Raw genomic sequence first — 24,382 nt, 5'->3', positions numbered from 1 at the left:
GTTGACGTCACGAGTAGGAAGTGGATGTGAAAATATAACACACAGCTGCTGCAGGTGGTTATCTGGTGCCTCCTCTGTAGTAAAAACAGCTTCTCAAATAAGATGTTGAAGGCAGTCATTCTAATTGGAGGCCCCCAGAAAGGTGAGAAATGATGTCACCGTCATCTTGTTTCTGTAGTCAGTAATGGGTTTGTTGTTAAAGCGATGCTAGGCGGCTAATGCTAACAAACTGACTGAACTTGTTTATGACTGACGTGGCACAAGTTCGTTAATGCGAGGACACCTTACAAATAATCAACAACACGGCTTTATCTAACAATGTTTCAGGGCCACAGCACTGACTGAAAACTGATTGATAACAGCTCTGCCGATGCACTGAACAGTTTGAGGAATACGTTGCACTTGATTTAGGATTTGAATAATGTATTGTTCTCCCGAACAACTAAATGGCACCTTTATTCATTAGAAATAGTCTCATTTTAAGATGATCAGCATTTTATAAAGCCTCCATAAGAAATGAATAAAAGTGTAATTGTTCGGGAGTTTTGATGCTCTCTGTACACATTCAGACCACCTTGCCCTGGTGAATGAACGTTCAATTTATCTGAAAGAGTAGATGCTTTGAGGGGAATTGCTGGAAGTTCTCCATATAGTGCTTTGAAAACAAAAAAACACATTTAGATGCTTTTTTTGTTTTTAAATACAGAGGTATTGTATACTGTAAGAGGTGATGACATCTAATATAATCTAGCAAAGGGTTCTAATCGAACTAGTAGAGGCCTGAGAAGGGGGGATTCACATTGTAATCTGATTTGTGAATAATCTGCGGCATTGCTTTTCAGGCACGAGGTTCAGGCCACTGTCATTTGAAGTGCCCAAACCCTTGTTTCCAGTAGCTGGTGTTCCCATGCTTCAGCACCACATTGAAGCATGTGCCAAGGTGAGTTGTACTAATATGCAAAAGTAGAATGACACTCAGAAAGCACAACCCTGTTTTGTGATTTTTAAAGAAAGCAATCCTCCTCATTATCAAAATGTATAGGGCTGCTCCTCAGAAAACAATCCACCTTCATAGTTTTTGGACCAGAAAAACAAACCGTCACATGGTCAGCAACAACATACCTCTGCAGAATGGTAGACTTAATTTTGCAGTGCTGCATAGTTAGTGTAATCACGGCAGAACACGAGTATAACATTCTATGGTTATACACTAAGTATTCTTAATTTTAATGAAAAGTTCTAGATTTATCTATCTTAATTATTGCTAACTAGTATTAAGTTTTGTGGTAATTTTCAAATAAGGCCTCATGTTATTCTGCAAATGCTTTTTGGCTTGGTTTCAAGTGTCATTTAATTAAGTCAGTTGGAGGTTGAAATGGTAAACAGCTTATCGTCTAAGTTGGTAATCTTTTCCCCCCCGATGCAGACAGCAGCCTCTGATGAGATCAGTCTAATAAGTGACAACTTTTTACAGGTACCGAATCTGAAGGAGATTTTGCTCATCGGCTTTTATCAGCCAAACGAAGAACTGAACAGGTTCCTGTTTAATGCACAGCAGGAGTTCAAAATTTCCATCAGGTACTACGAATGAGTAACAATGGCTTGTGTTTCTTCTTAAACAAGTGTTTAGGACCTTGTGGGAATGTATTATGACGGTGTCCGGATTAATTAATAAACAAGATGTCACTAACGACGTGTGTTGACTCTTTTGAAGTTAAGTGTCATCCGTGCCTGTAGAAGCACTTTCCCTGCTTCTTTGCACAAACTTTGCAGAATGACCTCAGGTATGCCACTCTTCTTGACTCTTCACTGCAGATATTTACAGGAGTATGCAGCTCTGGGTACTGGAGGGGGCATCTATCACTTCAGAGATCAGATTGTCTCTGGTAGTCCAGAGGCTTTCTTTGTCCTGAATGCAGACGTTTGTTCGGCATTTCCCCTCACTGAGATGCTCAGCTTCCAGAAAGAACACGGAGAACCCAACAGCTTCGTCATCCTCGGAACAACGGTGAGATTTAAGGACCAGCCACTGTCAAGAGCTTGTGAAATGTCGTAAATGTTAACGCTTTTGTTTAGTCCGCTCGAGTGATTAGAACCGCTGTATTAGATCTTTGATATTTAAATATCATACCACCTTTCCTTCCTTCTCAGGCAAACAGGAAGCAGTCCATGAATTATGGCTGTATTGTGGAAAACGAGGACACAAATGAGGCATTTAACAATTTTCTTGTCTCCATGCATAGTCCCTCATTACTGTTGAACCTTAACATAATAGAAAGTTCCTCTCTTTGTGCAGGTCTTGCATTATGTGGAAAAGCCGAGCACGTTTGTGAGTGACATCATCAACTGCGGCATATATCTCTTTAGCCCCGAGATCTTCCAGCACATCGGCACCGTCTTTCAGAAAAATCAACAGGACATGTTGCTGTAAGTTGTCTCACTCCCTCCCTCATTGGGGCCCATGACTGGGAATGCATGTGAATACCATTTGCTTATTTCTTTGGTTCCTTCATTTGTCTTTTTTTCCTTCCCTTCTCCTCCATGCCATGTTTTCTGTTTCCTCATATAATCATCAGATATCCATATGATGGGTAAGTTGGTACATTTAGGCTGCACGGTGTGGTTGTAGAGCACTTGGCATATGATGTGAGCTGTAGCCATATTATCCACGGTGAAGGTGAGATGGCATAGGCTTCTGTGTGAATGTGTCCTGTCCTTTGTCCTCTTTGTACGCTCATTCTCACCAAATGCACCTCTTCTTTTTCCTTATTTTTGAGAATTAAGTATTTGGCTAATTAGCTGGCTTGACTTTTTGAGCAATATGCATTTTCACTATTTGTGTCTGAGTTAGAGGAGCAGATCTCCTATATGTATTTGATAAAGATGAAGCTACAGCCATGAATTTGATAGTGTTGCTTTATATCAAGACTGGAAATGTGCATAAAAACTAGCCTGGCTCTGTCCTGAGGTGACAAGTTCCACACAAAAATGACTCATTTGATTAATCTGTTAGAACGATAAATGGCAGAAACGTCATTTATCTACTTGATGATGTTTTGGGTAAACGATTAGAACTAAGAAACAGTCCAAAGTTCAACCATTTCCCATTTTACACTTAAGCTATTGTGCAGTTTCAAGCTAGTGTCTGCACGGTTTCCAGTCCTCTCCCTGTTAAGCTTGATGGCTGCCAGCTCATATTTAAGTGTGGTGATCTTATCATACAGCTCTCTCCTTGAAACATGTCATCAATATTGTGACTTGTTCTGCTGAATTTTACATTGGTCTGTTCTTATTGTTAAAGCTAATCAGAACTTTAGCAACTTAACTGGATAGAATGGAGTTTGTCAAACTTTGTTCAGTAGAAGCCAGTGAGAATTGTGTTCGCAAAGTGCTTGCTTTGCTAGTTTTTTGCACTTCCAGATGTTCTCTTCTTTTGGATTTTAGAAAAATATGCATGTGTACAGTCCCAGCAGCCTCACACAGAAGCTAAAAACAGCACCGTTGATCAATATATGGATTTTTTTTTTTTTTTCAAAAGCTATCTCCGACACTTCTTATGTATTTTAACTCTTGCCTTAGAGTAGCTGACCTAACAATTAGCACACCAAGGACACCTTAAATATGTTATAAAAAGACAAACCACGCTATGCATAATTCACTTACTAACATCAATAGCACTTAATTCAAACTGGGTGCTGATTCAGCGAAACCCTGGAACACATCAGAGATACTTGATAGAAATGAGAAGATTTTCACCGCAGTCTCTCAGGGACTGCTTTGCCTCCAATCACATCCCCTCCTTTTTTGGTAAAACTTCGGTTATGGGTGCAAGCTTTTAACATATTCTTTTCATCAATATTTAAAATGCTGTTTCATCTCGAGGCTCTTACAATACACCATGCCAGAGACCCTGATTAATATGGAACATGTATACTCTTCTACTTAAGTTTCGGATTAATGCCAAGTAATCAGCTTTGGTCTCAACCCCGCACTGACACCATCAAAGTTTGTTTCTGCTTTTTAGCTCTCATTTCTCAATCCAAATTCTGGATAGTAGGGCATTATGATTATTGTTATTAATATCAGGGTTTTTCTTTGTTTGTTTTACACAACTGACTTGCAACCGAAGCTGCTAAAGGAAAGTTGTTTTTGCCAGAGCCAGGTTGCATGATGGCAGAGGGACAGCCTTTGACTTCAGCGTCTTATCACCGACTTGGTTATATTTAATCATATGGTATGTCAGCCACCTGGCTCATGGGCCACAATGTTTAATGGAGCCCAAATCTATTTCTAAAAGAAAAAAAAAAGTTTGAAAAGAAAATTCAAAAAAGAAGCAATGCAAACACCAACATTGATCACCTCAGCTGCCAGAGTGTGGACAATCAAGGCAGTCAAACCTGTCACATTTTATACAATATTTGAATTATCTAAATAAGGTTTGCAGCATAGTTCACAGGCTGATTTTATTTATTTATTTATTTATTTTCTTGCAGCGAGGAGCCAACCAACGGCTGGCACCGAGCAGAGGCCATCAGGCTGGAGCAGGATATTTTTACTGCCCTAGCAGGTCAGGGCAAACTCTATGTGTACAAAACCCTCAGCTTCTGGAGCCAGATTAAATCTGCAGGGTGAGCGAAATACTTTCTACATTTGTCTGTCAAATGTTAGAAGAAGAGGGGAGACATTTGATCAAATTCGTATTTGCCTAAATGCTTAAGCCATTAAAGTCTTATGCACCGTGTGAGCGTCGCCTCACCTGTTGCATCCCAAGTTAGACAAATTGTACATCACTGCTTTGATTATAATGAACGTCCTTTATTGTTATTATTTGTTGTTGTTTTTTTTTTTTTACAGGTCTGCAATTTATGCCAGTCGATTGTACCTCAACCAGTATCACACAACTCATACTGAAAGGCTGGCTACAAATAAGGAGGGAGGACCCAAAATAAGCGGTACCATTTATTAAACCTCTGTAGCTGTGCTCCTTTCTCATACTGACACAAACAAGTGTGCTCATTCCCACTTTCCTCTCGTTTAGGTAATGTCTATATACATCCCACAGCCAATATTGATCCCACTGCTATGGTAAGAGCTCCTTCATACTGTGACCATCTTAACACAGTGTAACTGGTAGCTGTCGACCAGTTGTTCTAACACCTGAATGGAGGGTTGAAGTTTATTCGAAGTGTGTTATTTGTCATTTTGATGTGTTTATTTCTTTTCTGTGTGTAGTTGGGACCAAACGTCTCCATTGGCACAGGAGTGACTATTGGGGCTGGGGTCAGAGTTCGAGAATCCATCATTCTCCATGGTGCAACTCTACAGGTGAGCCCTTCAGTATTTTGATTAATATTTACTACATATAGGAAAAGAGTTCTCCCATCACTTACAGGACAGCACAGTATGTGTAAATCTGTGTGTGTGCTTGTTTGTTATTTTGGTGTGTTGCCACGCATTTGCCACATTACCAAGTGAACTCATTTGAATCTTAGAACTTAAGATTTAGATCTTGAATTCCATCAGAGCAATGTTTGATGAAATTCTGAGCTCCGCCCACAGTGAGTGGATCTCACACTGATTCAGTAGAAGGGGATTTGATCTGCCTGTTCACTTTCAGTGGCACCATTACATTTCATTCGTAACATTATCAATAGTTCAGCTCTGAAATGTATTGTTACACACATCTGTCTCACCAGAAATGCCTTTCTATCGCACAAAGATGTCATTTTAAATGATTTTGAGGCTGGTCTGATTTAATCCTTTTTCTCCAGCGAGAACGAGGACAAAGGCCATTTCAAAATAAATTTATGCTTCTGATGATTCACTAGTTTTTATTGCATAAAGACTGCAAGGACATTTACCTAGATGAGCTTACTTTAAAAAATAAACCTCTTGCTGTTGTAAAGTGCAATGCGTATTCAGATGTAAGAACAGCATTTTATAGGGCAGACTGGATATCTGAAACAAATCATCGTACAATTATCTGATAATAAGTTCTTTGCAGCCCTTTAACATAAGATATTTGTGATATTGTTTTTCTTTAAGGATCATTGCTGCGTTTTGAACAGCATTGTGGGCTGGGACAGTACCATTGGCAAGTGGGCCAGAGTAGAAGGAACTCCAAGTGACCCAAATCCAAATGATCCCTTTGCAAAGATTGACAGCGAGACACTTTTCAGAGAAGGAAAACTCACACCTTCTATTACTATTCTCGGTAAGCTCTGTTTGTGAAATGGTGTCTCTGTAAAACATGTGTATGCACCCACTGTCACAGGTTATATTGATTATTTATTACATCATTACAAGGTCACGGAGGAATGTGACATATTCCTTGGGCTCTCAAATAATAGAAATAATGTTCCATATAATGGAAAAGCCAACTCAGAATTTACCCAGCTCGGGGGGGAAAAAAACTGTGTGTTTGTGTGAAGTAAATATCATTGTGTGTGTGTGTGTGTGTGTGTGACTCTGTGTGTGAGTTTTTAAAATTTTCTTTTGAACTTTTTGTCAGTGACCATGCACCCAGCACAGACTGATCAGGCTTGATTCATTGTGCGCATGCATTGCATAGTACCTCACTCTACAAGTATGTTTCAGTTGCAGCTGTAGTGATTCTTGTGTACATTGGAGTTAACTCAGCTATGAGATCACAGAGGTGTCACAGTACACTTGATGATCTTGTGTACTAAGTTTTGGTTTAGTCAAGGATTTCCTTTAGACCAATGCCTGAATCGGTCTACAGCGTGTATTGGTACAGTTATCTAATGTGTCTATGAATCAGAGTTTTCTCTTTGGTGTAACATGTTAGTTGTTATACACTGTTTTTTTTTTTTTTTTTTGTTCTTAACAAACCATAAATATATATAATCCTGTCTGTCATGAATGAGAGGGAGTGTTAAAACAGACATAAAGCCTTTGTCATTTGCACAGTTCTACATTACACCAACATATAATGCTGCTTTGTTTTGTCTCCTCAGGTTGTAATGTGACCATCCCATCTGAAGTGATCATACTAAACTCAATTGTACTTCCACACAAAGACCTGAACCGCAGTTTTAAAAACCAAATTATTCTCTAGTTTGTCTTCCGACTGTCACTGATGAAGGATGCTGCTGTCCAATCCCTGGCACTGTCTCAGAGTTACTGTATATAAGATGTCAAAAATAAATATATGGAGCCTTCATTAAATTGTTTTGAATGACGAATTTTTATATATTTGTCCTCAGGCCTAGATTCAACATTGGGTGTCAACAGCATTAGAGCACAGCTAATCATCCATGTTGGTTCACCTTGAAGTGCTGTTATGCCTGAGGTTTTTAGTGTTTTTTTTTTTTTTTTTTTTTTTCTCTTATCAACTTAACTCAACTGTAAAATGACAGCGGACACAAGTGTAATATATATAGCTGGATCTAATGTTTATTAAAAAAAAGTTTACATACAACTATCCTCTGCTTTTCAAGGTTATTCTCGACAGTCTTGACTTGCTACTTAAACACGAGAAGAGTAATTAGAAAATAAAAATCGCTGGTTGACGACTGCAGTTAATTTTAACACACGATCATTTCTATGGAGCTCTGATTGAAAGCTTTTAGGAGCTTCATTGTTGGTCTCAAAAATTGAATATCATCAAAATAAATCAGCAGGGTTGAGATTTACGCTGCAATCAAATAATGTTGCCTTTCAAAAAAAAAAAAAAAACCTGAACGTGCTGCCCCGCCTCATCCTGCCTCCCCCCAAGACGTGCATGCTAAAATTGTGTACTCGCAATCACTGGAGAAGCTGTTCCAATTTATTTAGACAGCAGATTAACATTTGCTTATTAAGCCCTCGAGCACTGATGATCACTTCAGTACTTTCGTTGAAATTATTGCCACAAGAGTGTCTCTTAAGAAGTGATGTAAATTGTTATAATGGAACAGCTGCATAATGTGTTTTAATCATGTCTCTCAACATGTTAATGTTTGTCTTTTATTCGTGAGTTTATATGAGGCTTTAACTGTGTTCTTTGGAGTAGATTCAGGTGCTTTGCTGCTTCAAAAAGCTGCCTTGTCTCAGTCTGGAGGCCCCCATTACAGTGTTTTTGTACCCTTGGTGGGATACTTGTCAGCAAGTCTAAAACCCGAATGCCACTCGCATGAAAGGCAGTCCTTAATTAGAGATTAATTACCTGTAGATCAAATAAACCTTCCCCTACCATGACAATAAAACTTAGCATTGAGGACTGTTCACAGTGGGGCTACAATTTACAGGTCTTAAAACCATTTTTAGTCACCGAATAACATGTTATCTAGTTTTTTTTTTTCTTCTTCTGCTTCATAGTGAAACTTGTTACTGTTCAAATCTCAGCAGATTTGCGTGGAGCAGGAAGTTCACAAATATACGAGACAAACCAATAAGGGTTGAATGGGTGGACTGACATATCTGCAAAAATGTTTAGGTAGGTTGCTAAGTAATATCAACATGACTTCCAGGTTGTAGGTTTCCCCAGAGGGATGTTCTAACAAGATGAGCAGCGTCTCTTACTGTTCCTGTCAGTGGTGTTATGCTGATGGTTGTATAACCTCTCTTTGTTGTCACTGTGTTTGCCTTTCTGTATAGTTTCACACACCGTCCAATTGTTCCATGACATAGCTTTGCTCATTATATGATTATGTTTCTAAAAAAAACAGACAAATGCCAAATTAGTCTTCACAACAGTATGAAAACGTGACAAAAAGCTGCCCTTTAACAGTGTTTAAATACACCCATTTGTATATCACTTAAGCACTTTTTACACTGGTGAAAAAAACCCCCACTAACATCTGTAAATGTCGGCCTTTTGAGTGCAGTGTGGAAGTGTTTAATCAGTATTCATTTCCCCCTTCAAATGAAACCGCAATAACCGCCATGTATTTATCGGCTCTGGCTCTGATTGGCATTGATGGGAACATGACCTCCAGATGCGCACTCATTTTCAATGAGAGTGCTGCAGGAGCAGGTACAGCCCTCTTATTTACAATGTTAGCAGCTGTTTAATAAATGATTGTTAAACACAATACAGGGATACCTATAAATATTTTTGTTGTTGTTGATGACCTTCATTTGCCTTTATGGGGATTACATAATGTTGAATGAACAGCCGAGGGTGAGGGACAGTGAACATGTGTTTGCTATTAGTTATATGAAACTCATCCTAATGTGGTGATGGATGGTTAATGGTTCATGAGAAAAGAAGGTAAATGTTGATCAGAAGTGATGTAAAATTAACAGGTGAGTTTATAATAAATTTGAAATTAAATTGGAGACCCAATGAAAGAAGAGGGCAGTGGTTTTTGCAAACCTTTAAGAGCCCGTCCAAGAGTTTGTCCACAGGTGACAAACTGGTTCATTTGGCTAGGACCTAAATCAAACTTATAGAAAAAGAACAGGAAATTGTGTCGAAGAAAACTTCCGTAACGCTATGTACCCCCACATCCTTCGTTTGTGAAAAGACTGTTGCGATCTATCAAGAATAACTCTAGCTCGTATGACAAAAACTGCTGCTTCTGGTTGTAAGTTTTTTTGTGCCAGCCACCAGACCCCTGAGGAGAGGGAAAACAAAAAGAAAAAATCTTTATGTCTTGGAGTGGTTTAATTCTGATTGTGGTGTGTTTGGGAGATCATTAAACCTGCCACTCACTACTGGGATGCTAACAGCTGCCACAGCTGGACTGACATTCTAGTGGTTGAACAAACATTGGCTTTTCACTGGGCATGTCCTTGTATCGTGTGTAGTGTTTGATGACTGCAATGTCACCTGGAGGCACTGAAACTGACAGAAAAAAAAACTAGATTTACAAAAGAGAAGAAATGATTATGTTTTAATGTCCACAAGGCAGGTGGCAGCTCTGTTTCAGTCCTGCTGTGTGGCGGTAACCTCTGCAGTCCAGTCAAAAACAATACATTTTGCTTTGCTCCAACTTAGCTCGCATGATACACTGTAATGCTCCCATTTATGTTGTCCCCAGAGCATGAAGGGTAAATACATGACTTGGAAAGGATTCAATCTTCTTGCCTTAGCGGGTGTACCCACATTTAAAATAACGTTAACACACACAATTTTTTCTTGAGCAACTGTTCTATTGGACTGCATATGTTGTAGGTGCTCACCACCTTTATTTTCATTACATATTTCCATTTCAGCCATTTATAAAACAAATTTCCGCCCTCTGACAAATCACTGCTGTGATGCAGAATGTGCCCAACAGTGGGTAGTCAGCAAAGCGCAACAAGTGAATGAAACATGACTAAAGTCTAAATGTATCTATTAGGCTTTGCAAAGTTTCCAGAATGTAGTTGTTTACGACAATAACCTCCAGTGAGCTGTTAGGAATGAGGTGACCAGAGGGCAGTAAACAGAGACGCAAGTAATCTACAATGAGAAAAATAAATGAGGGCACAGAACTGATGGTGGTGAGATCCTCTAGCCATGCTTACATGAGCTCTGTCAAAGCATGCACTGACATGCTAAGTGGCACGCTCCCAAGTGAACACTTCTGAACACCCCTCACACATTTTTATGTTTGTCATAAAGGAATAACAATGGATGGGGAAAAGTAAATGCTTTTAATCAACAATTGTTGCATGTATCACTGAACAGTGAGGAATTAGAAAAAAAGAACTGACATTTACTGAATGAATTCAATTAAGCAATAAATAGAATATCAGGGCCAACCTCTAAATTTCATCTATTTTGGCAGCTGATGCTCTCCATAAAGAGTTCTCAGATGGGCTTTTGTCAAAGCCCGGCGTTTTATTGTGTACTTATCGAGATCCATTCAGCAACCATTGATCTGCTGTCTGGTTACATCCAGTTATGTGGCCTCACCTCCAGAAACATTAAGGTCATGGTCATGTGGGTCCGGCTTGCGGCACATATGCTTCAAATTTCTGGCCACTGAGCAATGTTCAACTTTTTTTTTATTTATTGCCACTGACCCCATGAAAAACTTGAGCATAAGCCTTGACTTTCAAGGCTTTCAGAAGGCCTTTTGAAAATGTGACACTTATCATTCATTCACTTTGCTGTGTGACTGTATGAGCAGTATTTGTATTTTGAGACTACAAGCTTCTTTGTAGTTATGCTAAACATCCAAATTATTTCTATTTTCAAATATCTTTCTAAGCTAACTCTAAATACACAAAGCTTCCATTAAATTGCTGTGGAGTTTGAATGTGATGAGGTCCTCAGTGCTCTCAGTTCTCCAAAGTGATCCATGCATCGGCCATAGAAAACAATACTCGGCTTTTCTGAGCACAAGCAAAACGCATTCCCTCCAGCAGCACCACTTCTGATACTCTAATCTGAGATATGATGGAAAAAAATAAGCAATAAGAGGTGATTAGAACTCTGTAATCAGTTTATTACACCTTCTTCCATCAAGAAAAATGCTTTGCAAACTAATCTCATCCAATTCGCTGATTTTAGTAATAAGTAATAATTTGGTAGTAAAAAATGGTGATGGTGTGAAATGCTTTTCGAACTAACTGTATGCTAATGAAATGATCTGTTCTTGTTCTATGTCTGGAATTATAAACTTTATGAGGAATTATGCTTGTACATATGACTTTTTAATTGTCAGTTTATTAAGGCATGAGATTCTTTTTTTTCTCGTGACTCCTGTACAACAGTAAAACAGTGGTGCACTAATGCCTTTTTCTAAGTATCAGTACATAAATACTCTATGATTAAAGAAGCATTCCTCTAATTTTACTTGTCCCTCTGCTCACTATTAAAATGAAAGCAGGCAGAGCTAGAGGACACATTTGTCTTTTAAATGCGCTCTATTATCAGGCAAACTGAACTTAGGGAATTTGATTAAACTAACCCACTGCACATATTGTATTCTCATATACCTATACTGAGCCATCATGAGTTTTGGCTAATAATAATATGTACACTAAGACATTGTAGTCCAAATTAGCCAGTAGAGACTTCAGATACATATTGGAGTAAAAGACCAGAAAGCAGACATCAGCTGGATCTACTGCTGCTAAGAAGCCAACAGGGTACCAAAGCCCAAAGTAATAATAATTTTTACTTAAAGTTTACAGCTATAAAGTAGCAAATATGAATCAGGGATGCAGAACAGAAATAGGTCTGCACAATTGTTGTAAAGTATAAAGCTATAATTTTGCCTCTAACCTCATAATGAGTTGTTATTATTATTATTTAATAGTGGGGCTATCTCTGCATGAGAGTATTTATATTCATGTCATAGAAAAAAGAAAAAATCACAAGTGAATTAATGTGACTCCTTTACTAACAAAGGTGCACTAATGCTAGTTTGTAAATAGAGCATATATGTTCTGTGATGGGCCTGGTGGTGTGGTGGTTAGCGCCGTCGCCTCACAGCAAGGGGGTTTCTTGGTTCAAATCTCTGTGTGGAGTTTGCAAGTTCTCCCCATGTATGCGTGATGTCTCTCCGGGTACTCCCACCGCCCAAAAACATGCATGTCAGCTTAATTGATGTCTCTAAATTGTCCCTAGGAGTGAGTGTGAGTAGTTGTTTGTCTCTATGTTGCCCTGTGATGGACTGGCGACCTGTCAAGGGTGTACCCTGCCTCTCACCCGATGACGGCTGGGATAGGCTCCAGCCCCCCTCCGTGACCGTGAGTTGGATTAAGCAGGTGTAGAAAATGGATGGATGGATGAACTTTAGCAACTCATCTACACGTCAGATGCAATACACACTCAGTGAGTAAAAGGTTTTGTGGCACATTGGTTTTCATAAATGTTTTGCCCAACAGTGTCAGCTTTGCACAGCTCAATATTAGGAGCTCGACAAACTTCCAAAGATAATCATGTTGTTTTGAGCATTTGTTGCATAAACGGAAATACGGACACATTTCCTACGTGGCACGCATGCTCACTCACACGTCGCTTGGCTTTGAAATAAATCAAAGCAGCCAAATGAAAGGATTGGGTGTGACTTTAGTGGACAAACACAATTTCATTATAAAGAAAAAAATGAACAAAATCTGCTCTTGTGGACTTTGTTTGCTCCAAACAACAGTGTGAGTGCGTGTAGGAGCTCTCGCAGCAGAGGCATGACAAGACTATAGGATAAGGTCCAAGGATGTTTCCACCTTAGGGGGCAAGTGGAGGGTTTGCTTGTCTGGACACCAAAAGGATGATGACTAACAAAAGCCTGCAGGAGTGACAAATGAGCTGTCAAATAGAACCTGACATCTTTCACAGCTCAAATTCATGCAGTGCGGAAAAAATAACATTCAACTGTCATGCATCACCAGCGAATGCTAATGTTTTGCTAAACTGCACTCTGCAACATCAAAGTGTGCCAGATTCCCATAGAGGTGTAAAGCAGGAGATTTTGTTCCTACTCAGCAGATGTGGTGTGCTGTCGGAATGTGAAGTTAGAGCTGTTGCTTGCCGACTTTATACTGAAATGCAAGGCAATCCAAAACCCAAATAAAATCAAACATTAACAGATATATTTCAACATTTTTTTTAATGATGTTTGAAATAGAATATATTTTCCATTCTTGAATGACCTGACTATTAATACTGAAAAAGCTTCAGTTTATTAAAAAATCACCACATTTTTTTTTAACCAGTTAATGTATGACAGTAAAACTGTTCGTGAACAATTTTGCACCATTGTGTAATCACAAGCTGCTCATTTCAATCTCTGCAGGGCATACTTATCGAGGCAGTGTTTTGCAAAATGAAGACAGAGCTTATATATTTTTGCACACGTTTGACTAATATTGCTGTGATTCATGCCTTCATGGCACTAGACCCCAGCATTGAAAAAATGAAGAGTCTGTGTGCTGTCATTGAGACCGCACTTCTACAGTTGACCCTTTTCATTGGGCTTTAAATTCAGCATTAGTTACAGCTCTGGAGATGAATGCCAAGTGGCTGGATTTTAAAAAGAAAAAGTAAAATGTGTCTTTTACCTCCATTTGTTTTTCTCTATATACTTTGGCGAGTCTAATTCAGATTGGCTCAGCCAAGTCAGAATCCCTACACTGAAAACAGTCTTAGTTCCACTTCTCAGTAGACTGAACTTCCATAAACTCGGCTGCTCTCTTTTTAGTCAAATACCTCTAATACAAGATTAAACCCAATGTCTGAAATGAAAAGAAGACAGCAAATGTGGAGCTCTTTAAGTGCTTGAGCACTTACCTTTACTTCACAATCCAGAATGCCATAACAAACTTGTAAGCACAGAGTACTGTACAGTTTTTTTAAACAAATATTGAATCACCCGCTACTTTTGAAAAGAAAGCTGATGGTCGGAGAAATCTGGAATAGGGATAAAAAAGTTCAGTGTAATGTCGGGAAGCCTATTTATAACAGGAAGTGCCAGGTCAAATCTAAAACATCAGTTCGTTAAAGTTTTAGTCAAAGGTTTTTTTTACACTCATGATTGACATAAATGGTATGACAATATTGGGGTCTCTAAATTTGGGCTTGATGATTTGTTGGAACTGTTCCTTTTCTGAGGTAGAGTCATTTACAACATATGTGTTTAATTTATGGTGGTTCAAATAATGGTGCTGAAAGGAATTTAGTGGAATATAGGGAAGAAAATCTATTAGAGCCATTGATAACAAGGCCTAAGATTCTAAGTTCTCAATTAAAGGGAGTCAATTGGAGTTGTAACCACTTTTGCCAAAGTCTGGGAGAAGACCTAATCTGTCACCCTCAGCTGAGAGGAAGTTGGTTTGTATGCCAGGAGCAACCCAGGAACAATGAAAAATACAGGTTTGCCACAAACTGGAAGTGATGTAAAACTCACCAGGCTGTTGACAGTCAAACGGTCTGTAGTCTGTTAAGCTTTAACTTACCATAGACTGGTGGGCTGCCATTCTAGGAAGACGGCCTTGCTCCAAAAAATAAACAATTTAAGAGGTGTGGCATCCAACCCCTTATAAGTCCAATGCAACAGTTGTGTGGTGGTGGTAGTATGATGCTCTGGAACTGTTTTGCTGAAGGAGGAAGTAGTAGGCTGCAGTAAGTAGGAAAACAAATAAAGGATGGCTACCTCAGAATTAGAGCAGTCGTTTTTCTTCCGAGTTCGAACATCTGTTTGTCAGAAACCTTTTTTAATTTAGAATTCAAATTATCTGCGAGTGCTTCAGAAAACAAGTGGTATGGATGGATGTAGACCGTTAGAGGCAGTTTAACTTTCAGAAAACGGCAATCTAGTATCAGCTTTACCCAGTACATGTCCTGATAACCTCTGTAAAATAAGCTACGTTGCTACGTTGCAACGAAAATGAGGAAATTAGCAAGCAAAGCTGTAAGAGTACAGCTGGTGTCTGGAAGTGTTTGGGATTTTATGCTGTAAATGATAAAGTAACTTACAAAGATAAGGCTGTTTTTCAACATTGCACAAAGCAACTGTCTTTACCTACAACCACAACAAATCTTCATACTCACCTGTTCAGGGTCATCTGACTGCAGTCCACCAACACTGTTTGGACAAAAGGGTTTCAGGGTCTTCATTGGCTGTATGAATACAATTGATGAAACGATGACATCACTCATTGTTTTGTGGACTTGACATAATATGAATCCTGTTTACTTGAAACTATAGTTAAGACCATTATCCTAATAAATCAAAGTAAAAGTAAGCCCCTTTTCTTATAGACTTTTTCATTTATCTATTTCTATATTGTTTTGCAACCACGTTTGTTGCCCTCTGCTCACTATAAAAAAGCAAAGCAAGAGGACACATTGGTCTTTTAAACACAGTCAGGAGAACTGAACAGAACTACTACCAAATGCTCATATTGATTCATCGTGTATTCTGGCTAATAACAGACAAACATAAGAACATATTATGTGCATTAAGACATTATTGTCCAAATTAGCCAGTGGACATAACTGTGGTTATAACTATATATATATATATATAGTTATATATATATAAAGATAGCAGATATCAGCTGTATCTACTGCTACTGGAAGCCAACAGAGTACTAAATTCTGAGCCTGCCCTCATGTTAATACTACTCAAGTTGTACCCAATTGTACTTAAAGTCTATAGCTATAAAGTAGCAAATAATAAATAGGAATACAGAATAGAAATAGGTCCCTTCTTTAATTGTACAGTGTAAAGCAATAGTTTTGCTTCTACCATGTTTCACCTGACTAAATTGGAGAAAATCATTATGTGTATTTTTCTATACTTCTGATTTCTCTTCATGTTGCAGTTTACTTTTTATAAACAATGTAAATGTAATGCTCTACTCAAACAGCATCCATAATGGGATTTGATGGCACAGAGCACGACTGCAAACCACACAAATATCCAGGTTTGCTATTTGAAAATCACCAGACCCACAGTTACAACTTCTCATTGACCTTTATGTTGTGTGACAGAGGGATCAATCCATAGAAGAAGTGAACAAACATGTGGGTATACTTATGGGTACAGATGTTTATGGGTAACCACGGAGAGTTTCTGGAGAGAGGGGCCAAGCAGCCATGCAGCCAATTGAAGCCTCCCCAATGTGTTTGGCTGGAAAGCTTCTTGATTTATGCAGTTAGGTAGATGGACCAAATGTATCCTCCTGCAATATTTATTAGACATGCACACCATCACTCTGCTTTCTGAATGCACTAGCGGTGGGTGGAGAGAACACTATGCATAACATAGTATAATGCAAGGCTGTCACATACTAATGGAGAACGGCAGTGTGATTATTTGCATCATTTCCATAAGATCATAATTCTGCACATTCTGTACATCTAAGATTAAAGCATCTGAGAAACACCCTGACCTAAGGCGGGTCGGGTATTTGCTTCTGCTGCGCTGGCAGTAGCTGCCAGACAGCTCCTGCATTAGAACAGTCTTATGTATATTGATGTCTTGTCAAAGTATAGTTATGTTCACTAACACATCAGCATCCTTTGCTCTGAGTGAGCTGGATACTCAGCTAGAGTGGACCACACATTGTGAAGTCAGAACATCTGCGCAGTGTGTGATGCTCTTTTTTCCCCCCTCATGTTCAAAACAGATTTACAACAACCCCCAAAATCCAGTATTTCAAAATGCATGTTCCAAATGTAGGAACATTCAGAGATTTTATGAGGGAACAAGATTTATGAGATATTTTAACAGTTTCACAGTTGTTAAATTAAAGTCAGCAGAGGCAAAAGGCAGTTCAATCACAGATGAGAAAATTTCCATCTTTTATTGACATGAATGCCATCCAAAAACCGGGACTCCTGTTCAATATCACTCCTGACAAGAGATGAATGGGAAAGGTTAATTTCTGTGTCCCCAGTAGAGGGCACTGTGGGTATTCACTGAAGCCTGCCATGTGTTGTGTGTCTGTGTGTGTGACCACCCCAGTGATTACAGTGTTGAGCAGAGCTGTGCAATATTTGTTTGACTTTGTGACACTTGGTAAATAAGCAGCAGGGTAGCATTTGGGGCTATTTTGCACTTCTAATGTTGCCTCTACCGCTGTAAGGTCAGTAAAACACACACGACTATTTACTGCGCATTTTTTATTGATGCTTTAAGCCTTTGCTGAGGATCAGAAAGTTGGAATCCATACATGCGTAAGCCTAAAAGCAGATCCTTAACTCAGTGAAATATTCATGGGTAGAATACAATGAGTCTTATATCTGGCGATATGCAGTGATTTGCAGGAATAGATACCAACACTGATACACTCCATATGTGTGTTGAATGAATAACATAATTTTACCTACTGTGATGCAAATGAGAATTGATATATCAGAGAAGAGGAGTGTTTTAAAATCTTATAGTTGAGTCTCCATGACCAATTTCCTCACAGTCTTTATAATGGTGTCTGAAAAGGAAATAGATTCAGTGGTATTAGTGAATGCTCTGGATCCTTTGTGTGCAGAAAGATCTGTTTTATCTTTCATTTTACACACCTATTTTTTTTATTTTATTTCTACCATCTCCTGCTACTTCCATGATAGTACATGAATCCAGGCATGCTGGGTTTTAATTACTGGTGTCCCCCCAGTCTTCTTTTTTTTTTTTCTATTTATATAATCCTGCCTCAATTATAGAAATATATTTGCTCTGTAACGACTTCTCACGCTGAAGCTTGTTGATTTTGGGGGGAAAAAAGCGCCACGGTGCTGGGTACAACTGTGCACATTCTGTTATGCTCCTGACTTTACAGAACATTGTTTATAAAACACTCAAAATGATCAGCATACGGTAATAAGACTTTGGATTTACTGAGCGTATTCATTCATTCAAATGAATAGGAGTTTATCTGTGTAAGACATTATTTGTGGCAAAACTGACATTGCTGTTAATTGTCCTCTTCACTGCAATTATTGTAAGTCTTGAGAGAAAAATACTTGCTTTCCTGAGTTAGATTACTCTGCATGTTACAAGGGAATGAGGACAAACTGGATATCAGATAATTGGCAGGAGAAAGGCACATCATGTTGGCAGTATTATTTTGCATCATATTGCTGAGAACAACCTGAAGTTGTTTTTCTATCAAGCCAAACCCACGCTCATTGCTTAAATTGATAGCAAAATAAACGATTTACTGTTTATATTCATAAAAATATTTAGTGTATGAGTGAGGATTTTCTGGGTTTAGAGCATCTGATTAAATCACCTAATTTTCTCACTTAATCACCATATGCAAATGTTTGATTGTCTCAGTTCTTTAGCAAAAAAATGACCAAGGAACAGTGTTGGAAGGCTTCAAAGTACTCAAGTGGCAAATTTTTTTCTGAACTTGAGTGCCGCTGCTAGAGGCCAAATCATGGTTTACGCTTAGTGATGATCGCACGGAGAGCTGTAAGCATAAAGAAGTCAGTTCTCTCCACCCAAGTCTGCAACGGTTCACATGGCGAGCACACTGACTGTGAATGTGACAGAAAAGTAACGTGGACATTTGTTTCGTGAGCCTTTTAACTGGTTGAAGGAACAGTTCTTTTTTATTTCTTTCATGTAACAACACAAAGGGACTGAGAGGACCCCATCATGTGAACTAGTGCCCAATGTACTTTCTTGAACAGAGAAGGGTTGCACAGGTAAATGTGGGCTAATGATGCAGACTTAGATTGAATTTAGCTGAAGTCAGAAAGTGGGTGACTACAATCTGAGTAAATGTCAGTGTGTCCCTGCCTGGTTACTTACCCATACCATTTGCCCATATAACAGTCCTGCTGTCTGTTTCCTGATCATGTACAGCCTGCTGTCACTAGGCCTGTTGGACAGTGACCCAATGATAACATTACAGCTCTGCAGCTTTTGAATGCAAACATAACCACGCTGCACTTCCCAGCAAGAAGCAACAATACCCAATAGTCTACAATTGGAAGTTAGGTGACCATCCACCACTATAAGAAGTGTTTCTGCCTCGTTAAGACTTATTTATCACATATTTAAAATGTCTGTGAAAATAACCCCTTTATTTCTTAAGCTGCTTTAGATGTAATTTTACATCTTTGCCTTTATAGAACTACAAGAGGAGAGACACATACAGTACATGGAATCACAGAAAACGATAGCAGAAATACAAAACATGAAAAATAGAAAAAATGAGGAAAATCACGATTAATATCAAGACATCGCCAGTTGATGTGTTGCTCAGACGATTGGTTTAAACTAATGTCTGATTGATGCTAAAAACTTTCATATTACAAATATCTTATTGTTTAGTAGAGTTAATTTCAGTTTGATAAAAGTAATTCTGAATCTCATTGATGAAGTTTAGGTTCAATCTCACAAAAAGTTACAACTATGTCACCTATTGAGACAATCTGGTACCTGCATTGTCCCTGTAATAGAAAAGTTGAAAATCAAAATACTTTAAGTAAGTTTAGGCTTTACGTAGTCAGTAAACAGCTGCTATATGGTAGCCTACCAGCTATGTAGTATATCGCTTCCAATAACACTGATTAGAAAATTAATAGTTAATTTGCTTCCAAATAATTAGGGGCTAGGGACACTTAATGACCCTAACCTATCACATCGTGCACTGCAGTGCTGTGGCGCCTGAGTATTATAAGCTTTAGCGTGCTGCTTGATTGGAGATGGATGTCACTGACCATTCCAGGTGGGACTGTTGAGCTTTTCTTACACCACACAGTTCTGTCTGCAAGGTATTGAGGTAGAATTATTTGTATGGGGGGATCAAAGTCATATAACCAAATCAATAAATATGTGTAATGCAGAGCCAGCCAGATGGATCACACCTCTCTAAACACTGATGCTAGTGTCACTCCTCTGACTGCATGACAAATCATGTCATGCTATTTGAAAACACATACTAATACAGAGCCAAGCTGCAGCTTTTTGGTCAGCAATGGTAGCATAATTGAGGCATCTTAGGTGCCAAATAGAGCAATATTCACGTGTAAAAAGGTTGAGATAAGCAACAGACCTTTATTGCCTCTCTGTTGATTCAGCTAAAGCAAAAGATCAAGATTTCATTGAGCTGATTATTAATACGTCGTTACAGTAGTACTTAAACTTATGAAAAAAAACTCCACTTTTCAATTGGGTTTAAATGTAGAGATTAATATTTTCAGCTGTTTCCATTTACCACTGCTATGTTTTCATCATCACAATAAGTCTGGCATGATAATAACAACTGTTATGGCGATATGATATTGTTTTGAGAAAACTTTATCTCTATGAAGACTTTGACTTTGTACTTCACTTGATGTACTGTCAAATCTAACTTAATCTAAGAATGACAAATATTGTACATGCATTGTGGCTCTTTCTGTCACTTTAATAGGCATGTCCGAATTGTGTAGATATGTCCACTGTCTGAATGACTGATTTTAATATATTAATTAAGCTTTGTATGGATCTGACAGAATCATTGCTAATGATTTCGCAGCAAGAGCTGTCATTGCTATTTTTTTAACTCTCACATTAGCACTCTCAAACTCCATAATTATAATTTTAAATGTCTCCTTAAGGAGCCATATTAAAGGGATAGTTCGCCTCTTTTGACATGAAGCTGTATGACATCCCATATTAGCAATATAATTTATGAACATTGACTCACCCCCTGCTGCGTCCTGTGAGCCGAGCCAGCCGAGTCCAATGTAAACTGTGCAGACCGAAGTGCAGACCGAGCAGTCCCCTGCTTCCGAGCAGCAAACACCGTAACAGGTGCAGCTATCGCTAGGTGGCTGGACGCATTGATTTTGTGATGCAAATGTATTACTCTTTTGAACGCATATTGTTTTGAGAAGCAAGATGCTTTATTTTTGTGCCCCAAGCCAACTAGCCGTACTACCTTCGTCAACTCCAAAACTCGGCTGGAACTCGGCTCACAGGACGCAGCAGGGGGTAAGAAAATGTTCATAAATGATATTGCTAATATGGGATGTCATACAGCTTCATGTCAAAAGAGGCAAACTATCCCTTTAAGTGCCACAAGTGGCTCAGTAAAAGTATAAAAACACTCTGTCATTCAAGGCTAAGTCTATGACAAGGGATGGGAATCGAAAACCGGTTCTTGTTGAGAACCGGTTCCTAGTGTTTCAATTCATTGGAATCGTTTGGCAATTTTGCAAACGATTCCCTTATCGATTCCAGTGGGCGCGAATGACGTCACCACGCAACGTTGCGTGGCGAGTCCAGCGCAGTCAACAGTAAACATGGCGCCCAAGCGGTAAAAACGCTCGAAAGTTTGATTACACATCCCTAAAAAAGACGACAACAGGGCAACTTGCAAAGTGAATATTTCACCAAAGGGAGGAAATACTACCAACATGCATAACTGTGAATGAATTTCGCGTTTTCGATCCGCTCCGGACTAACGTTGGTGAATCTGAACCCAGCAGCAGCAGCAGCAGCAACGTTAGCATGTCCTCGGCTAACACTGCAGGTAACTAACTAACTAACAAACTAACAAACACTGCCTATCATGTTAGCGCCATTTGCCTCATTGTAAAACCTGCTATTAGTAACGGTTAAGGTTAAATGAATGCCTTCTCATGCATTGCATTTAGATGAAATCATGAGAGACAGAGCCTGACTGGCTCAGAGCCAGAGGCTGGTGGTACTACCCCCAGTTCACATCTACCTCCAGCTTCTCCTTTCACCAGAGCAGGGAAGAGTTAAATTACCCAGGCCATGATAGACCAATGTGGTCCTCAGCGTTGTTGGGTTTGTAAGGTCATGACTCGTGTTACTTCTAAACTAAACAAAGTTGATGCTAATCGACCGGTTTGTTGTCCTTTTTCTCCAAATGAGAATCGATAAGGGAACCGATAAAGAACCGAATCGTTAAGCAGAATCGAAAATGGAATTGGAATCTTAAAAATCTTATCAATTCCCATCCCTATCTATAACTGTGGTGCTTCTACCTTTGGTGACTGTTCAAGTGTCGTGTTTGCAGTGGTTTTTTAAAATAAAGATATATTTTTGAAAATAAAATAATAGTTGATAACTGACACGTGGACTTTCTCAAAGTACTAGTTTTAAAATATATATTTATTAAAATGAAGGAATCTCTGTCTATATGTCCGTGATGTTAAAGCTCTTATGTTTGATTTTGACCTCACAGATGAAGTAACAAGTCCACATAAAATGTCTGTGACAGTGGATACACGCATTAGTATAATGTAATTTATTGTGATTCTGGTCTATCCACCAGAGGTTATATGGCTCATGCAGTACAAATCCCTTGTCATTTAGTGAAAGATATCAGTATTGATGACAAAAAATAATAATTATCGGTTGCTGGACAGTCAAAATACAGTGGATCCTGAGGTACATCTTGAACTAAGTTAGCCTTCAAGAATGGATCGGGAATGCCACGAATCACGCAAAACTCAGTCTGCAGTCATACTCATGTCTTTCATTCAAATTACCTTGAACACTGACAAAAACATACACTCTGCAAAGGATGGGATTTCATATAATGATAGTAGTATAGTAACATTCCATTGCTTTAATGGCAATTTAGTTGAGTATCTGTGTTTTGAATTTGTTTGATGCACTATTATGAAGGTACTTTCTTATAAGCAAAGGAGGTGAAAGTATGACACTCCAGAATCCTCTGGGAGTCATTACTGGCACCGCTGATGCAGGAAATGGATTCACTGTGGAAAATAATACCCTTGAATAATTAATTAGATGAGTTTTAAATCAACAGCAAACACATTGACTGTACAAAGGGGAGCAGGTAGAATTCCAAGAATGCAGTTAAATGCTTGTGAAACTTAAAGATAATCAATAAACAGAGGTTTTGTAGTTAAACTTAATTATACCTTTCTAAAGTTGATAATTCATGTCTGAGCTACATTTGTTTTGATGTGAAGTATGCAGTCCTTTAACACAGTAAACATTTTGGGAAATGCATTTAGATGTTCGCCATAGGTAAACATCAAAGTTTTCCGTTGTTTAGTTTAGAACCGAGGACAGAAGGACAGAACCCCTCTTTTACAGAGTCACAAAATGACACCAGGTTGTACAGTCCTTACTTTTAGTAAAATAAATAAGTCTGTGTTGACAATATATTCTAAGCTTGTATTTCCCTTGAAAAAAAAATGTACCTACAGCAATCCAAAAGCAACTTTCTCCTGCCAATCTAATGTTGACTCTTCCCTACAGTAAAGCATAATGTCTTTACTGTTTCCTTACTGTTTGTTGTCACACCTCCTGTGTGCAGCTCAAACGGCTTTTCCCATTCCTATTTTTCTGTTTTTGTTGTCTAAAGTGTCTGAAATTCTGCCCAGAAAATGGCTAATCAAGACCACACATTAACCTGCAGCTACTTTCAAGGCATTTCCTTGCTGTTCTGCTCTGATAGCTGCAGGACTGACAGAATCAACACCTGTAAAGTTGACGTTCTTTGATTTCAGCTTTATTTACTTGCACTGTGATCCATCAGAGAGAAATCCAGAAGTAGCAGAAAGCCTCATTTTTTTTTCTCTTACACGACTCACAGCTTCCTTCTGAGTAACCAACCTCGGTCAACATGTTATTTTTTAACCCACTGACTATGTTTGATTTACAGTTTACTCAAATAATGACAATGTATCGAGACACAAGATCAGTCTTGGTTGGTAACAATGCAGAGATTCAATAAGACTGCCACTGACTTTCAAGGTCAAGCAGAGCCGATGAGTTCCCTTTGAGGGTCTCTGTGTATTTACATTTACATTCTGTTCATTAATGATGTTTCTATGGGAAAATGGCCATCTTCAAGAATATGTCATTTTTGCAAAGCCTGATTCCTGTGATTATGGGAGGGAAAAGTCCAGTGGGGTTGGTGAGTGAATGAGGAAAAGCACTCGACTCATTCTTTTGTAGCTATTTCTTTGTAAGATGTCAGTTGAGTATTGAATAGTGAATACAAGTATGTATATAAATGACCAAAGATAATAGTGTCTTGTGGGGCATATTCA

At 38.7% G+C, this 24,382-nt stretch overlaps 1 protein-coding gene across 2 annotated transcripts; it reads left to right on the top strand.

Moving 5' to 3' along the window:
- Positions 1 to 7,441, top strand: gmppaa (GDP-mannose pyrophosphorylase Aa). 2 transcript variants are annotated; one of them, XM_075479928.1, is made up of 13 exons: positions 1 to 142; positions 843 to 940; positions 1,475 to 1,578; positions 1,816 to 2,008; positions 2,152 to 2,211; positions 2,297 to 2,427; positions 2,577 to 2,591; positions 4,494 to 4,628; positions 4,855 to 4,952; positions 5,039 to 5,085; positions 5,233 to 5,325; positions 6,046 to 6,214; positions 6,978 to 7,441. In XM_075479928.1, the coding sequence occupies exons 1-13, from the start codon at positions 103 to 105 to the stop codon at positions 7,076 to 7,078; spliced, it is 1,284 nt and encodes a 427-aa protein (XP_075336043.1). In that variant the 5' UTR covers positions 1 to 102; the 3' UTR covers positions 7,079 to 7,441. The 2 variants fall into 2 exon arrangements, with proteins under 2 accessions (XP_075336043.1, XP_075336044.1); XM_075479929.1 differs by lacking the exon at positions 2,577 to 2,591.
- Positions 7,442 to 24,382: the final 16,941 nt, after the last annotated feature.

The sequence above is a fragment of the Odontesthes bonariensis genome, chromosome 12 (assembly GCF_027942865.1).
Source record: "Odontesthes bonariensis isolate fOdoBon6 chromosome 12, fOdoBon6.hap1, whole genome shotgun sequence".
NCBI lineage: Eukaryota > Metazoa > Chordata > Actinopteri > Atheriniformes > Atherinopsidae > Odontesthes > Odontesthes bonariensis.
The sequence above is the reverse complement of the archived record's forward strand: the minus strand, read 5'-3'. Positions and strand labels throughout refer to the sequence as shown.

What these genes read in the sequence shown, in the direction of transcription:
- gmppaa (XM_075479928.1), top strand. Translation starts at nt 103, where the DNA reads ATGTTGAAGGCAGTCATTCTAATTGGAGGCCCCCAGAAAG. An exon ending in TCGTCATCCTCGGAACAACG is followed by an intron (nt 2,009 to 2,151) that starts GTGAGATTTAAG and finishes CTTCCTTCTCAG; the next exon opens with GCAAACAGGAAGCAGTCCAT. An exon ending in ATATTGATCCCACTGCTATG is followed by an intron (nt 5,086 to 5,232) that starts GTAAGAGCTCCT and finishes TTCTGTGTGTAG; the next exon opens with TTGGGACCAAACGTCTCCAT.